This window comes from Salvelinus fontinalis, chromosome 8 (assembly GCF_029448725.1).
Source record: "Salvelinus fontinalis isolate EN_2023a chromosome 8, ASM2944872v1, whole genome shotgun sequence".
In the NCBI taxonomy this organism is placed as follows: domain Eukaryota; kingdom Metazoa; phylum Chordata; class Actinopteri; order Salmoniformes; family Salmonidae; genus Salvelinus; species Salvelinus fontinalis.
In genome coordinates this window covers 21320694-21338676 of record NC_074672.1, presented here as the reverse complement: position 1 = coordinate 21338676, position 17983 = coordinate 21320694, and the positions used below count along the sequence as shown (strand labels likewise).

The following is a 17983-nucleotide window of genomic DNA, read 5'->3' as shown; positions in this document are numbered from 1 at the left end:
GCTACTCTGGTATGCCAGTTTCCCCTTTAGCCTACTGCTCAGAACACTGCGCCAAGACTCCAGTAAAATAAAACCAATCTGAAAACACTGTCTCTGATGCTTGTTCTGATTTACAAAACGAATGAAACTGTGGAACTGAATCCAGTCAAACTGTGCATTTGTTGTATATTCCATCCAGAGTATGGGCAGAGGATTCGGTTATGTAGGCTACAGATGAAAGAAAACAATAACCTAGTACCATAGTATCTATCCACCTAAAACTACTGAAACTGCAAAGTCTTTAATTATTCTAAGAAAACTGGGCACACTGATGAGGAGTTATAGTATATCATGTAAGCAGAATATTGTCTTGGTTTCAAACAGTAAAGGGAAGCACTTTTGAAGCCTCTCTCTTTTGACTTTCAAGTATTTCCTACGTTCCAAAATCCAAAAGAATTGATGATGGTGTTGAGTTGTGGAGACTTTAGAAGGGAAAAAGGGTGTGGGGGAGGGGAGGGGAACGACTTGTTTTGAAAGAAATCTGGAACCTATAAACTTGGACAACTTCTATGAGGGAAAAAACGCCAGAATATCCCCATCTGATTGGTCAACCCACGTGCCTTTGTCTCCGCCTCATCCCTTTACCCTTACCAATCACCAAACGCATTCTCTTCCTGTTATGCTTGGCCTGGCTGTGCCTTAGAACCCAGCTGGACCAATCTGTGGAACAGATGGGTGGGAACTTACAAGTTCCATCCTCTTTCTTCTTTAAAAAGCCAGATGCAGGTTGGCTGCTGTCTTACATTGATCTAGGATACTAGATGCAACTGCTGTTCTGAATGTAGTGAGCAGATTGTAGTATTAGATTGTTGTCATGTCTAGGTATAGGCAACATATGGATTTCCAATACTGAGAATTTATTATTTTTCCATTCGCTTTCTCTTGCTAGCAGACCTGGCAGATCACTTCGGGTATTTTCTATATACAGGCTTGCCAGAAAAGAGAGTAACTAAAGGGGGCATAGCACATTAGAGGGCCTTAAGGAGAGAACAGAGGAGTGGGATAGAAACAGTGTAGGTGTAGAAACAGGGTTAGGTAGATAGACTGCCATGAGAGAGGATCCGTCAAGCTGTGGTGAATACCCTGAGGGAGGGGTGGTGTCCAGTGAGGAGGAGCCAGACTGTGCTCCAATCAAATACCCTGTGGTGGTGGTAACACCAGGGGCTGGCGGGCGCAAGAGTGTCACCAGGACAGACAACATTTTATCGCCAACAGAGGACAACAAGTCAACAACAGGAGGGCCTCCCAGTTTGATCCCATCAGGACCTAAGAGGCCTAAGAAGAGTCTACAGCCCTCTCTGTCTCCTCTCCCCATCCCAGGCCAGCCCTCCCTGTCTCCTCTCCCCATCCCAGGCCAGCCCCTGGAGGACCCTCAGCACCAACGGGTGATTGCCAATGTACGGGAGCGCCAAAGGACGCAGTCCCTGAACGACGCTTTTGCCTCGCTGCGTAAGATCATCCCCACGCTCCCCTCGGACAAGCTGAGCAAGATCCAGATCCTAAAGCTGGCCTCGCGTTACATTGACTTCCTCTACCAGGTCCTGCAGAGCGACGAGATGGATGCCAAGCTGGCCAGCTGTAACTACCTAGCCCACGAGAGACTCAGCTATGCATTCTCAGTGTGGAGGATGGAGGGGGCCTGGTCCATGTCCGCTACCCACTAGCCCTGTCACCTACCTCTCTAACACCCCGTCCCTCCTCTCCTGCCCCCTCGCCCTCCCCAAGCCAATCTCCCATGATCTCTGACCCCTGCTCTCTGACCCTCATCCTCACGTCATCTAACTCCTCTTATCATTCTACACCAGGTATGCACTCCGTCTGCCGAGATACACACCATACAGTACATACTCAATATTATCTTTCCAAAGCAAAATCTTACTGTTTTATATTGCATGCAAAGAAGTATTAATTGAACAGATCTGCTGGAGGTGATCAGATATAAACATAGGACAACACCTGGTGTTTTATTGGAGTATTGAATGCCATGCTGGACATTTGTCAGAATGAAACGCAGTAACTATTACCAAGTAAGTGAATCACAAGGGAGGTACATAGGACAGCACATCTTAGGTTAACACAATTCTCTTTTTACATTCAAGGTATACAGTAACTATTCTACAAGATCAGTTTATATTGAACATGTATATAAAATAGCAGTTTGATGTATCCCATGATTATCATCAGGACTATGGACCTAATAGGAAGATGTAGAGCTGTTATTTCATACATTTTGTAACAAATAGCGTTGAACTCTGACAAATCGCTCCATACAGTAGGTATCTTCTTTTTATTATCTATACATATACAAATTTAATTTAGACCAGAAATCATGAACATAATCATATGCAACTTCTTCATAGACTTGATGTTATTATCCCATAGTCTCATACATAACTCATTGTATCCCATAGTCTCATACATAACTCATTGTATCCCATAGTCTCATACATAATTCATTGTATCCCATAGTCTCATACATAACTCATTGTATCCCATAGTCTCATACATCACCCATTGTATCCCATAGTCTCATACATAACTCATTGTATCCCATAGTCTCATACATCACCCATTGTATCCCATAGTCTCATACATAATTCATTGTATCCCATAGTCTCATACATAATTCATTGTATCCCATAGTCTCATACATAACTCATTGTATCCCATAGTCTCATACATAATTCATTGTATCCCATAGTCTCATACATAACTCATTGTATCCCATAGTCTCATACATAACTCATTGTATCCCATAGTCTCATACATTTCCTAGACACTGATACATAATCCATTGTATCCCATAGTCTCATACATAACTCATTGTATCCCATAGTCTCATACATAATTCATTGTATCCCATAGTCTCATACATAACTCATTGTATCCCATAGTCTCATACATAACTCATTGTATCCCATAGTCTCATACATAACTCATTGTATCCCATAGTCTCATACATTTCCTAGACACTGACCTATTCATAATAATCTACATTAGAAGCCAAATTATTGTGGAAAAAGTAACATTACACGTTTCACTTTCCAACAAAAAAACAATTCCATTTATTTATTTTGGTGCAAAAACTTTCCTTTGAAATACTTTCCTTTCATTTTGGCTTAAACTTGCTACGTTGCACGAAAATTAGATTGTTTTTGTTGAGCCTTGTCAAGAACTAACTGGTTGTGAGAAGCCATGCAGCAGTTAGCTATCAAAGGAGAAGTGATGGCTGTCTACTGCACTCCCACAAACCACAGAGTTTGATGAAAGTGGTGTCATTGATTCGTCCAGTTCCACCGATCCATGTTAAAGACGACTGTCAGACGCCTCATCAGTGGCTGTACCTCCCTTCACCAGTAGCCACACATTTGGCCTTTGCCATTTGAAACCACTGCTTTACCCACTTCATTCCCAATGCAGGAAAACCCCCAGAACGTATCATTAAACTGTCCACAAGATGTACCATTACCATGCTTCTGAGGGAAGTATTTTTCATAGTACATTCAGCACAGTGTGTTCCTACAACCTAGCCCACATTGACAAGTTATTTTCTGTGACATTCACAAATAATATTGTCCTCTAGAAATTGTGTTTGAGGTGAATGAAAGCTACATACACTTTAATCTCTTACTTAATACCATGTGAAATGAAAGTGGCCTGTATAGGCGGCTAGATATGAGAAATGCATTCTCAGACAGTGTTTGTTGGGATGGTCATTGTTATGGTTCAGTCTTCAAGCTGACTCTGAAGGAAGACATTCTTTGCTCCTTTCTCATTAGGGTCCTGCAGTATTCTCCAGTTAGTCTGCTTAGCCCTTTCTGTTCATCTTTGTATTCATATACATGTGAATACAGTATGCACATGTTCTCCCTGCTATTCCATGTGGTTGCTTTGGTATGTGTGTGTGTATGCCACATAAATACAGATTTCTTTAAGCATCAATGTTTATCCGTGTCTTTCAAGATGGCCGCTACAGCTCACCAGTTGTTACACCGCTGTCAAATGGCTTCCTTATTAATTAAGGAGATCAAATACACATTGGTGTTTCAGCCTGCTTTGGTCTCGTTTCTAAACTTATTGCCACACACAACCGTCAGTTCTAAGTTTATACTTATATTTGAGGTTACTTTTGTATTTTATATGCATGTTCATTGATATTATCCAGTTACATTTAATAGAAATACCACATTTTATAAGGACCTGGTCAACAAAACACCCTGACCTCCAAACAAAACAGGGGCAGGGAAAATGGACAAACAGCTCAACGCTAAGGAGAGTTTTTATGCCCATGACTTTTCCCCCTGGGAGTTGAACCAGTTTAACTGTTAGAGAGTGCAGAGGGATTTTGTTAGGCATCACGGACTAATAATTTGTGCTTTCTTCAACACAAAAGGAAATGGCATATTTTTCATTACGTAACACTTGCAGAATGTTTGAAGCACGTAGCACTTACAGAATCTTGTGTCTGTCTCCCCAGCACCGCACCTAGGCGACTGAGAAGCATCCACCTGTTGGTCTGCAATCCCTTTGTTTACTGGTTTGGACCTACACCTCTGGACCAACTAAATCAAAGATATGAGCCTGGCCTCACTCTGGAGAGGTACTGTAGAGAGACTCAGCTTCCTCGAGCCCACACAGAATCTATGGGACAATGATTCAGAGCTACTAGCAGGTCTAGAAGAGGGACAACTATAGAGTTTTAGGACCTGGAAATTGCAACTTGTGACTTGGAAACAATTTGGTAAACAAATGTAAGTTGCAGATATTAATGGGAATATTCCTATTGTAGTGTAACTAGATGTAGTACAGAACTGTTTGTAAACCAACATACAATTCCTCATTAAAAGGGAAACAGTTGGTATAAGATAATAAAATGAGTACTTGAGCATCTGAAGCATCTTTCTCAGCCCCATCTTATTGTCAATGTCACCTTAAAGCATACACCCTGTACTGCACTACACCAGAATGGACAAGTCCACCATCAGCATCCAAAATGAATACAAAACATTTGGAGATGGATGATGACACAATAACATTTCTAAACGCCAAATACATAAGAAATACAGCGATTATCCTTCTTTGAGTTTGTGTGTAAAAGAACCTGGGTTATCAGATAATCTACGTGTTACCCTGTCAGCATAAATTAGTGCTCTATAGCACAGACTTCCTTAATGAGGGCCAAGTGTCTGCTCAGGCAGACCAGGGTATAATTGCCCATAAAGCTGTTGTTCTTTTGGGGAAAATAAGGCCTCTAAAATATTTATTGGTTGTCTGGTTGGAAAGAAATCCTATGATATGCCCAACCACAGAAGCACATGTGGATACATGTATTAGAGGACCAGGAAAGTACACCGTATATCCAACATGTTGTCACACCTACAATTCTGTACACACAAAAATGACAATAAAACAATTTAATTAAGAGAAAAACAGTACAAAATAAACATTCTTTCTATACATACATAGGAAATATGTAGGAAAAAATGAGCACAAGGTAAATAAAAAATATGAAAAAAAGACTGTTATTCTTAACTCCAGTTAGTGAAGGCTACCAATACTTGACTCAAGGCACATGCGTGATGTATTTTGGTCTTGAGTATCTATTTACAGTGACTTTAAGAAAAAGGGGAGCATAAAAGGACAATATTAAAGGAAATCAAGAGGAGTGGCCCACTTGTCACTAAAACAATAAGAGTGTTGCCCATAGGCCCCTGGAAGTCTTTACAGGAGAGGTCATGTACAGTATCCAACATTACTTCATAGACAACAGATCCCCACCGGTGTACTACGAGACAGAGAGCACAGGCACTGTTCTACGAGAATATGAATAATGGTGGTTCATTCTATTTCTTTTTTTACAAGTCTTTAAGGGGATCTTACGGGCAAACATTGCCCAGAGTCTTGAAAACAACCACCCCAAAACAAATAGTTAGTACAAACAATAATGAATATTGAAAACGGGCAATGGCCTCCTACACACATTATTTGAACCAGTTGCTACAGCACAAAAGTAGTCCTGCAGCAACAGGAAATGTGAATTATGTGGATTATAATTAACGGACAGTATTGTAGAGATTAAACAACAAAAAAAAAACGGATCAAAAGTAGACTTTTTTCATTTTCTTTCCTCAAATACACTACAAGGTTTAAATTTCCTGCATTTCAGGAAAGTTCTCCGGTAACAGGGTTATCAAATTACAATCCTACATCTGTAGCCATTCACAGTGGTTGGTACAGAGTATAGTAAGAAAAGACTATAAGACTTGTTAGCATGGTTATCGTTATCTCTCTCTCAACGACAACTAGGGCAGAGGATGAAGCGAAGGTTAGAGAAGAATGTTTATTTAAGACAAGATTGACGTGCATCACCAGCGTACATGCCACTGTACTGGCGCACCAGCAGAGAAAGTATGTTCCTGAAAAATATGCCTTGTAAATGCTTTCTTTCTGCAGTGGTTAGTCAGAAGTGGATGCTCTCTCTCACTCTCCTCTTCGATTTTCAACAGAGAAAACACAGTAATACACATTAATAGAGAGCTTATGATACATTTAGACATTTAGCCACATTCCATAGAAGTATGGGGTCATATACAAAATAATATTGTGAATCTGAAAACAAATGTCAATTTCTCAATTTGATGGTGGGCAGTTTTTTCCCATCCACTGAAGAACCTCTAAAAACGAGTGCAATCTAGATGAAATGCTCATTAAGACAAACTACATAACCCCAGAATGAATATAGAAAACGAAACAGTGGAATGTGCTACACATTTCAATTCACAACAACAACAATCTACACTGGACGTCATGAACACACAAAAAAGGTCTCAGGACATGTTAACAAACTAGTTTCAGTTTGGATGTGTGCAGATACAGTATATCTGAAAATCTATAATCAGCATGATGTCAAGTACTGCATCATACATACAACTGGAGTACAAGAGAGACTTCCTACACAAGGCCTAAGGGAGAAGTATGCACCATCATAGTAAAGCCACATCTCCATCAGTGGAGGCTCCTCAGAGGAGGAAGGGGAGGACCACCCTCAGTGAATTTCATAAAATTGAATGAATTAGATAAAACTATACTATTCACGTCACCAAATAATTAATTAAAACACACTGTTTTGCAATGAAAGTCTACAGTAGCCTCAACAGCACTCTGTAGGGTAGCACCATGGTTCATCCTCCTCTGGGTACATTGACTTGTCCTCCAACCTATCTGAGCTCTTGCAGCATGAACTGACATGTTGGCCACCCAATCAAAGGATCAGAGAATTAATTTAGTACTGAACGCATAAGCTACAGCTAGCTAGCACTGCAGTGCATAACATGTGGTGAGTAGTTGACTCAAAGAGAGAAAGACAATAGTTGAACAGTTTTGAACAAAATAATTTCTTCCAAAATATAGGAGAAGCAAGAGAGTCATTTTTTTCACTTTCACTTACTTAGCTAGCCTATGCAGCTAGCTAGTTTAGCCTGATTAAATACTCTTCTCGGACAGAGGGATGCTATGTTAGCTAGCTGGCTATGACTATCCAACAAAACACTGGAACTCTTCCAAGGTAAGGTAAGATTTTGGTTTTACAAATGTATTGCCCCCGGTGCAGGTGCTAAACTGCTTACTGACTGTACACTGTAACGTTACTGCATGATTGTAGCGGGTTTACTAAAGCATTAGTTATATTAGCTAGGTTGACTATGACGTTACTTTAGCTAATATGGTGACAACGATGTAGGCTGTGTGTAGCGGTTATGATAGTTTGGCTTGGAACATTTTTTTTTGCCTGGTCACATTCAGCTGATGTGTTGTGCATTGAAGTCCACAAGCAAAAGGTGAGAGGAGGAGAGCGCATAGATGCGAGAAGGAATACAACGTGGCTGCTATGAAAGTGAACTGTATTTACGCGTGATCAGGGGTGTATTCATTCTGCTGTAAAACGTTTCTTAAACGGAAGCAAACAGAACGAAATGGGGATAAACATACCTGAATTTGTCCAATAGAAACTTGTTTGCAACTGTTGGACTAATGATTACACCCTAGATCAGCTAGATGCAGGCAAGAGTGTGCAAGGCGATATTGAATGTGTCACTGTGTGTCCATGTGTCACGGTCTGTCACCTCAAATGTTTCTCTCGACCTGTGTGCACCTTCGTTGTAAACTTTCATTCATAGGCTAGGTTGTAGCAACATGATGGGTATAGGTAACATTTGAGTATCATGTAGTAGCCTAAACCTATCGCTGTTACAGTGAACTGTGTGAATGGAAAATGAATGACAGTCATCCAATATGATGTAATAGAAATAAGGCCATGCTCATAAAAAAAGAAATCGTCCTCCCTCATTTTAAATGGCACCGACCGCCACTGACCTCCATAGCGCTAACAGTAATAGTACAGAGCAACAACATAAAGAAAGTTTTCACATAAAATAATACGCTCAGTTTAACTGTATTCAACTCTGCTTGATATTACTGTCCGTGGATAATATCAAGGGAACTGAATTGTCAAATGAATGTACACAATAAATGTCTATCCACAGGTCAAAATTCTGGTCCTGCAAAAACAAACATCAACGTACAGTAACACAGTAACCACACTGGTCCATCTGCAGTAATACAGTCCCACTGCAGCCATATTGAAGACCGATTTCTTTGGGAGATCTCCATGAAGTGCATTAGAGCCTTTGACTAGCATCATAAACAATACAATGGCATAGGAATGAACATAGAACTAGTATTTCCTTCCAAACAGTGGTAGGTCTTCAGCTCTTCATAAGATTCATTGGTTTAATTGTTCCTGTTCATACAGTTTGTATACTATATATCCTCGAGACAGGAGGTAAAATTTTGGTCCTCATCATGTCAGTGGTAAGACATAAAGGGAAATAGCGTGCATGTCTACAATGCCTTTCTGAGTGTGTGTGTTTGTGTGTGTCTCTGCCAACAATATATAAAGACACTTGTCTATGAACAGCAGTTGAAAGTATTCGTAATACAATCTGGCCAAACAGGATTTTTTTTGCAAATGCACTTCGTATAAATACTCAATGTGTATACATGCCGGTAGAAATGTAGAATGCATAAGTCTTCTTTTTAGAATGTGAGAGTGGATTTTAGAGGACAACAATATCTTCCAATCTTCAAAGTTGAACAGATAATTAAATAATGTAGAAGTTGAGTTTCGCCGAGGTTTGGAATGTTCAACGTTTCACATTACGGAATGCACAGTGCAAAAACAAAAACAACAGATAAAACCACAGTCATCCTTATCTTCATTTTCTTCTTATTTTTTGTATTTATTTAGTGGTTAAACTATTAATGACATCATCGAGGACCGACTGAGCCATTCAACAGTTGCCAGGTGCTGGCTGGTCCCCTCTAGGCTCTCTCTCTCTCCCTCTGTCTGTCCAGGGTCTTCCTCAGACTGACTGGGGTCTGCTCTGCTCACTGACACAACAACAGACACCCACAGACCTGCTGCTAAGTATTCCCTCCTTCAAGGGCACATCTTCCTTTCGTCTCTATGGCCTGTATTATTCACAGACACTGGGGAAATAAGACAACGGCTGGGAAGTATTTCTTTACTGTAAGTGCCTCCATAAGACCTTTATGTCTGTACATGTTTTAAAGGCCAAAGAGTGGTCAATATGACGGCACAGGGCTGGTATGGACGTGTCCTTCTGAATACACACAATATAAATGACTCTGTCTTGCTAGGGCTAGACCACGGACAGAGTAAAATAATCAGTTGTTTGAGAGAACCTCTTTTATCTCACATATACACTGACAGGTCTTTGGTGTGGCTTAGCAGGCTACATTAGTTCCAATGTGTTGAGTTCACTCTTCGCTGTGTTAAGTTGCACTGTATACAGTCTTAGGAGAATGAACGGTGGTCTTTGAGGCACTGTGTGGCTTTAAGGTCTCATTGGTTAAGGCAGAGTTCCACAATCTACACTCTTCCCCCTCGTCGTGTGACAGCGCAGGATCTCCAAGGCTATTGGGACGTCCTGAAGGAGAGGTCTCTGAGGTCAAAAGTCAGCATCTTTTACATGGAATCGTCGTCATGCTCCATAGGCTCGTCGAGGAGGCTGGGGGGGCAAACACATAGAGAAGATGGTTAGGAAAAGCATCATGCATCATATTTGTACAGTACTGTACAGGGGAGCCTGCCCTTTACTGTGAGAGTGTTAAGGAGTGTTTGAGAGTGTTTAGGAGTGTTTGGGTATATGTGCTCCTGTCGTACCTCTTGCTGGTCAGGACCCCCACAGAGAGAGAGGCCAGAGCATTGACAGCATCAGTCTCCTCACAGTCTCTTCTCTGAGCACCCAGGAAGGACAGTCCCACGGAGCTACTGAACGTCTTCAGGGACTGCCAATACTGACCTGAAAAACAGACAGAGAATATTTTGGGCTCTACAGTAGGAGAGAGTGGGGTAATGGAGCCAATGGTCATTGGAGGAAGTTGAGCAAATTAAAGTGTTTCTAATGCAAGGCATTATCGCTAGCTTATCAGGTAACAACAGGGCCTATGTTAAAAGTGTTAAAGAAGGTACAAAGTGTTTGTTGGGTGTTAAGTCATGCTTAAATTTTTTTTTTTAATTAAAAGTGATTGATCTGTGTTTGGGAAATAAAGATAGACATGGTTTTAAAAAGACAGCGGTAATATTTCATTCAGTAGGGGCTTAACTTACCCTGTCCTGTGGCTCAACATACCCCATACCCGGTGTAAAACATGTCAAGAGACCACGTTTTTGGGGCAAGCTATGTTTTCAAAACTATATTTTTACATATATTCAGTCAGTGCCTTTCAAAAGTATTCATCCCCCTTGGCGTTTCTCCTATTTTGTTGCATTACAACCTGTAATTTAAATCGATTTTTATTTGGATTTCATGTAATGGACATACACAAAATAGTCCAAATTGGTGAAGTGAAATGAAAAAAAAACACTTGTTTAAAAAAATTCAACAACAACAATAAAAAAACGGAAAAGTGGTGTGTGCATATGTATTCACCCCCTTTGCTATGAAGCCCCTAAATAAGATCTGGTGCAACCAATTACCTTCAGAAGTCACATAATTAGTTAAATAAAGTCAACCTGTGTGTCACATGATCTGTCACATGATCTCAGTATATACACACCTGTTCTGAAAGGCCCCAGAGTCTGCAACACCACTAAGCAAGGGGCACCACCAAGCAAGTGGCACCATGAAGACCAATGAGCTCTCCAAACAGGTCAGGGACAAAGTTGTGGAGAAGTACAGATCAGGGTTGGCTTATAAAAAAATATACAAACTTTGAACATCCCACGGAGCACCATTAAATCCATTATTAAAAAATGGAAAGAATATTGCACCACAACAAACCTGCCAAGATAGTGCCACCCACCAAAACCCACAGACCAGGCAAGGAGGGCATTAATCAGAGAGGCAACAAAGAGACCAAAGATAACCCTGAAGGAGCTGCAAAACTCCACAGCGGAGATTGGAGTATCTGTCCATAGGACCACTTAAAGCCGCACACTCTACAGAGCTGGGCTTTACGGAAGAGTGGACAGAAGATAAAGCCATTGCTTGAAGAAAAAAATAAGCAAACACGTTTGGTGTTCACCAAAAGGCATGTGGGAGACTCCCCAAACATATGGAAGAAGGTACTCTGGTCAGATGAGACTAAAATTAAGCTTTTAAGGCGATCAAGGAAAACCCTATGTCTGGCACAAACACAACACCTCTCATTACCCCGAGAACACCATCCCCACAGTGAAGCATGGTGGTGGCAGCATCAAGCTGTGGGGATGTTTTTCATCGGCAGGAACTGGGAAACTGGTCAGAATTTAAGGAATGTTGGATGGCGCTAAATACAAGGAAATTCTTGAGGGAGACCTGTTTCAGTCTTCCAGAGATTTGAGACTGGGACGGAGGTTCACCTTCCAGCAGGACAATGACCCTAAGCATACTGTTAAAGCAACACTCGTGTGGTTTAAGGAGAAACATCTAAATGTCTTGGAATGGCCTAGTCAAAGCCCAGACCTCAATCCAATTGAGAATCTGTGGTATGACTTAAAGATTGCTGTACACAAGCGGAACCCATCCAACTTCAAGGAGCTGGAGCAGTTTTGCCTTGAAGAATGGGCAAAAATCCCAGTGGCTAGATGTGCCAAGCTTATTGGAACATACCCCAAGAGACTTGCAGCTGTAATTGCTGCAAAAGGTGGCTCTACAAAGTATTGACTTTGGGCGCTGAATAGTTATGCACGCTCAAGTTTTCAGTTTTTTTGTCTTATTTCTTGTTTGCTTCACAATAAAAAATATTTGCATTTCTAAGTGGTAGGCATGTTGTGTAAATCAAATGATACAAACCCCCCAAAAATCTATTTTAATCCCAGGTTAAAAGGCAACAAAATAAGAAAAATGCCAAGGGGGGTGAATACTTTCGCAAGCCACTGTATACACAACATCCTGAAATATATGTAGATACCTTTGTTAAAAGAATACTATATTTCCCTTGACGGAGTGAAGCTGAATGTAAAACATGGCTCAACTTACCCCACTCTGCCCTACATTATGTGTGTTTATTCTGTGTGTTTTGTTGCCTAAACCAGAGCCAGTAAGCACACACACTTGAATGAGCAGTGAGCACTTTTGCTGCAGTCAGAAGGTCTAATCGTCCAACTGATATAAAAGCTAGTCCCTCATACTGTATGGGCCCATATGGTGAAATATCAATATTGTTAATAGCCTTGTAGCCTAATGTATTAAATCATTGTGTGTACTCAGGAAGTCTGCATTTCACAATAATTAGGATTAGACCAGAGTAAAGGGATAGACAAAAATAGAATAGAGACAGAGGGAACATAGGGACAGTGGTGTACTGTATGAGAAAGAGACATAAGGAGTAGAATGACTGTTTACCCACCATGTATCTGTATGACTCTCTGTAGCGAGCAAACACTGTTAGCATTGGGCTTCTGCAGCAGCACCTCCTCCGACAGAGGCTCCTGTATGGACAACACAGTGGGAGAGGAAACCATCAGGCCACTAATCAACAACATCCTCCTTTCCAGCCATCAATATCGTTCCTATTATTTACAGTGCATTTTGAAAGTCTTCAGACCCCTTGACTTTTCCACATTATGTTATGTTACAGCCTAATTCTAAAATGTAGGAAGTGTTTTTCTTCCTCATTAATCTACACACAATACACAATAATGACAAAGCAAAAAACATATTTTTTTTGCACAAAAATAAATAAATAACTGAAACGTCATATTTACATTAAGTATTCAGACCCTTCACTCAGTACTTTGTTGAAGCACCCTTGGCAGCGATTACAGCCTCGAGTCTTCTTGGGTATGACGCTACAAGCTTGGCACACCTGTATCTGGGGAGTTTCTCCCATTCTTCTCTACAGATCCTCTCAAGCTCTGTCAGGTAAGATGGGGAGCGTCGCTGCACAGCTATTATCAGGTCTCTCCAGAGATATTTGTTCGGGTTCACGTCCGGGCTCTGGCTAGGCCACTCAGGTACATTCACAGACTTTGCCCCAGTCTGAGGTCCTGAGCGCTCTGGAGCAGGTTTTCATCAAGGATCTCTCTATACTTTGCTCTGTTCATCTTTCCCTGAATCCTGACTTGTCTCCCAGTCCCTGCACTGAAAAATCCCCACAGCATGATGCTGCCACCACCATGCTTCACCATAGGGATGGGGCCAGGTTTCCTCCAGACGGGACGCTTGGCATTCAGGCCAAAGAGTTCAATCTTGGTTTCATCCGACCAGAAAATCTTGTTTCTCATGGTCAGAGTCCTTTATGTGCCTTTTGGCAAACTTCAAGCGGGCTGTCATGTGCCAATTAATTGATTTTACCACAGGTGGACTCCAATCAAGTTGTAGAAACATCTCAAGGATGATCAATGGAAACAGGATGCACCTGAGCTCATTTTTGAGTCTCATCACAAAGGATCTGAATACTTATTTAAATAAGGTATTTCTAAAAACCTGTTTTCGCTTTGTCATTATGGGCTATTGTGTGTAGATAGATAAGAAAAAAGGCTGTAATGTAACGAAATGTGGAAAAATTCAAGGGGTCTGATTACTTTCCGGATGCACTGTATATGATTGAATATTCCTATAGACTTCACATTCCTTTGTGGTATACTTAACATGATTTATGAAGGGGTTTAAAAGTAGATAATAAACTGCTTTAATGCACCTTAAACCAGTCTCTCACCTTAATGCCCAGGAGAGCGCTGACGCAGGCCTCGGAGGCGTCACAGATGGCCGTGAGGTCGTGACCTCCCTCCAGGGCCATGATTACCCGGCCTCCAGCCAGACCCATCAGCTGCCGGGTAAGGAACCCAAAACCTGATGGACACATCAAAAACAACACAGTCAATAAACTAGCCTAAATCATGTTCAATGAGGCATGTGTGCCAACTCCTTTTCTAGACTGACAACATGGCCATATACAGTGCCTTCAGAATGTACTCACACTCCTTGGCCTACACACATTACCCCATAATGTCAAAGTGGATTTTTTTACTAATTCATTTAAAATTAAGAGTCAATAAGTATTGAGTCAATAAGTATTCAACCCCTTTGTTATGGCAAGCCTAAATAAGTTCAGGGGTAGATATTTGCTTAACAAGCCACATAATACATTGAATGGACTCACTGTGTGCAATAATAGTGTTTAACAGGATTTTTTGAATGACTACCTCATCTCTGTACCCCACACATACAACTATTTGTAAGGTCCCTCAGAAGAGCGGTGAATTTCAAACACAGATTCAACCACAAATACCAGGGAGGTTTTCCAATGCCTCGCAAAGATGGGTAGATGGGTAGATGGGTAAAAATACAAAAAGCAGACATTGAATATCTCTTTGAGCATGGCGAAGTTATTAATTACACGTTAGATGGTGTATCAATACACCCATTTACTACAGATACAAATAAAACAATAGAATCAAATCAAATGTATTTGTCTCATGTGCCGAATACAACAGAAAATATTTACTAAATAAACTAAAGTAAAACATTTAAAAAGTAACACAATAAAATAACAATAATGAGGCATCCTTCCTAACTCAATTTTAAGAGGGGAAGGAAACCGCTCAGGGATTTCACCATGATGTCAATGGTGACTTTAAAACAATTCCAGAGTTTAATGGCTGTGATAGGAGAAGACTGAGGATCAACAACATTTCAATTACTCTAGAATACTAACCTAAATGACAGAGTGAAAATAAGGAAGCCTGTATAGAATACAAATATTCCAAAACATGCATCCTGTTTGCAATAAGGCACTAAAGTAAAACTGCACAAATTGTGGCAAAGAAATTAACTTTATGTCCTGAATACGAAGTGTTATGTTTGGGGAAAATCCAACACAACACATCACTAAGTACCACTCTTCATATTTTCAAGAATGGTGGTGGCTGCATCATGGTATAGGTATGTTTGTCATCGGCAAGGTCTAGGGAGTTTTTCAGGATAAAAAGAAACGGAATAGAGTTAAGCACAGGCACAATTCTAAAGGAAAACCTGGTTCAATCTGTTTTCCAATAGACACTGTGACACAAATTCCCCTTTCAGCAGGACAATAACCTAAAACACAAGGAGTTGCTTACCAAGAGGATATGTTATGTTCCTGAGTGGTGTAGTTACATTTTAGACTAAAATCGCCTTGAAAATCTATGACAAGACATGAAAAAACAACCACCTTGACAGAGCTTGAAGATTTATTTTTTATACTGTACAATCCAGGTGTACAAAGCTCTTAGAAACTTAACCAGAAAGATTCACAGCTGTAATCGCTGCCAAAGGTGATTGTAACATTGTATTGAGTCAGGGGTGTGAATACTTTTGCAAATTAGATATTTCTGTATTTCATTTTCAATACAATTGCAAAAATGTCTAAAAACATGTTTTCACTTTGTCATTATGGGGTACGTTGTGTAGATAGGTGAGATAAAAAAAATCTATGTAATCCATTTAGAATTCAGGCTGTAACACAACTAAATGTGGAATAAGTCAAGGGGTATGAATACTTTCTGAAGGCACTGTACTACAGTGCATGTACCAATCTTAATGACATTTACAGCACAGATTCATATAAATCAATAAAGACACACAGATTTACAACAGTGATGCAACCAGGTCAGCGTGTACTAAGTCAAGGCTTATAAATGTCTTACCTTCTATTTATCAAGAACTAACTAGCAAAGCTCTGAAACCACTGTACAAGCTAGCTCATGGTCTAACGTGTACTGTTTGAGGAAAGCCTTGCTTACATTTGGCGGTGACGTTGTAACCCCCTAGAGGTGCAGGGTGTCCCTCTGCTGCATCGAACCCTGAAGAGACCAGGACCACATCAGGGGAGAACTCCTGAGCTATGGGCATCACCACCGTCCTGCAGGGAGAAACAACAGCATTTCAACAACACCTCAACAATATTTACTCCACAAACAGCCCTGTCTGGCTGTTAATGACAGTGAAGAGAGCAGGGTTGAGGTCGAGCTGCAGGGGCCTCCTGTTGTTTTCTGGACTGGCGTCAGCCACCTCTCTCTGTTAGAGAGTCAACCAGCACAGCACAGAACTGAGCAGGGCCACTAGCTAGCGAGGGAGCTAACGCAGGCATCTCTGCTGCCGCCCGAGTTCAAAGCCTCCATAAGCACGTCTGGTTCCCATTTGGAGCTTGTCACTCTCCTCACGTCACTGACAGCCTGCCATCTGGGATCCATTTGGGTTCATTATCCTGCGTTTGGATTCCTCCAGCCCAGACCCCCCCCACTCCCCACCACACTAACCAACCTTGCCTCCCCTGCAGACCAATAAAACCTCCCCTACTCCCCTGTGAGCCCAGCTATAGACAGACTACAGGGAGAACAAGAGAGAGAGGGAGAGGGCTCATTAAAGATCAATCAGAGCAAGGGAAGGAGAGAGGTAGGGAGAAGAGGAATGAGACAGAGGAGACAAGGAGGTGGTGGGGGTGCATTCCTTGCCCCTGGAGTTTAGAGAAACTGACTGAGAACATTTCACCAACAAACTTGTTAGACATTTTAAATCTGTGTGGGACAGACATGTGTGGCAACAAAATGGTGGTGTCCTTTCAGATTCAAAAACAGAGGCTTTATTATTATTTCCAAGGGTGGTGTACTACTGTGTGGAAAAGAGAGGTGTAATAGGAATATTAAACCCTGGTTTCTTATTACATTGAAGTTAAAAACTTTTGTTGAAACTTTTCCAGGACTATGTTGTCATTCTCATTTTGTTACGCTGGCTTAGAGGTGGGGCCCACCCACCACTGTCTGTGGTCGCCACAGTTTCCTACGGTTGCCACCAGACAGCAGACCTAACCAAAATACAGAAACTTCATTAGAACCTGAACCACCCACCGGTGGCAATTAAGTGCTATGGAGGAAGTGGCAGTGAAATGTCTGTTTAATACAACACCAACCAAACCTGGAGACAATTTCATCTCACACATAAAACATTGAGAATTGGGACCGTACACATGCACTTCAAATGACTCCGATTCAGAAAAGTGTCAAGAGTTTTTGCACTTTTGCAAATTACAGTCAATACCGTATGAGGGGAGAAGGGGGTCCTTTCTAGAAAGTGACAAGGTAAGACCTTCATTTTTGCATAGTTACAGAAATGGGGACGGGTGGACATTCATGTTTAAACCAGAAAGGATCATGGTCAGAGCTGTCGTACCTAAAAGCAGCGATGTACTCAGCATCACTCATAGGGGGGTCCAGACCTCCAGTCCAGGCAACGTTTACATTGAAGCCTTCTCCAGCACCAGATCCCACCTACAACACAGAGAGCCCTACTGAGACAATGCTTTCTCCATGGAGATGCAGTCAATAACATAGAGGTGCTAGAGGCACAACACGTGTAATAGAATGTCTCCTAAACACACTAAGACCCTTGAGCAAACATCT

General features: G+C 41.2%; 2 protein-coding genes across 6 annotated transcripts in view; one reads left to right on the top strand and one right to left on the bottom strand.

Moving 5' to 3' along the window:
• Window positions 1-797: 797 nt before the first annotated feature.
• LOC129860861 (twist-related protein 2-like) lies at window positions 798-4933 on the top strand. The gene is made up of 2 exons (XM_055931719.1): window positions 798-1844; window positions 4517-4933. The coding sequence occupies exon 1, from the start codon at window positions 1089-1091 to the stop codon at window positions 1701-1703; it is 615 nt and encodes a 204-aa protein (XP_055787694.1). The 5' UTR covers window positions 798-1088; the 3' UTR covers window positions 1704-1844; window positions 4517-4933.
• Window positions 4934-5438: 505 nt separating this feature from the next.
• Window positions 5439-17983, bottom strand: part of LOC129860858 (histone deacetylase 7-like) — a 72581-nt gene continuing 60036 nt past the window's right edge. For all 5 annotated transcript variants that reach the window (XM_055931713.1, XM_055931715.1, XM_055931714.1 and 2 more), the window contains exons 21-26: window positions 17754-17851; window positions 16328-16446; window positions 14263-14396; window positions 12952-13033; window positions 10283-10421; window positions 5439-10127 (exon numbers count right to left, since the gene is read on the bottom strand). In XM_055931713.1, coding sequence (XP_055787688.1) covers window positions 10085-10127; window positions 10283-10421; window positions 12952-13033; window positions 14263-14396; window positions 16328-16446; window positions 17754-17851 — 615 coding nt within the window. In that variant the 3' untranslated portion in view covers window positions 5439-10084. The remainder of the gene's footprint in view (window positions 10128-10282; window positions 10422-12951; window positions 13034-14262; window positions 14397-16327; window positions 16447-17753; window positions 17852-17983) is intronic.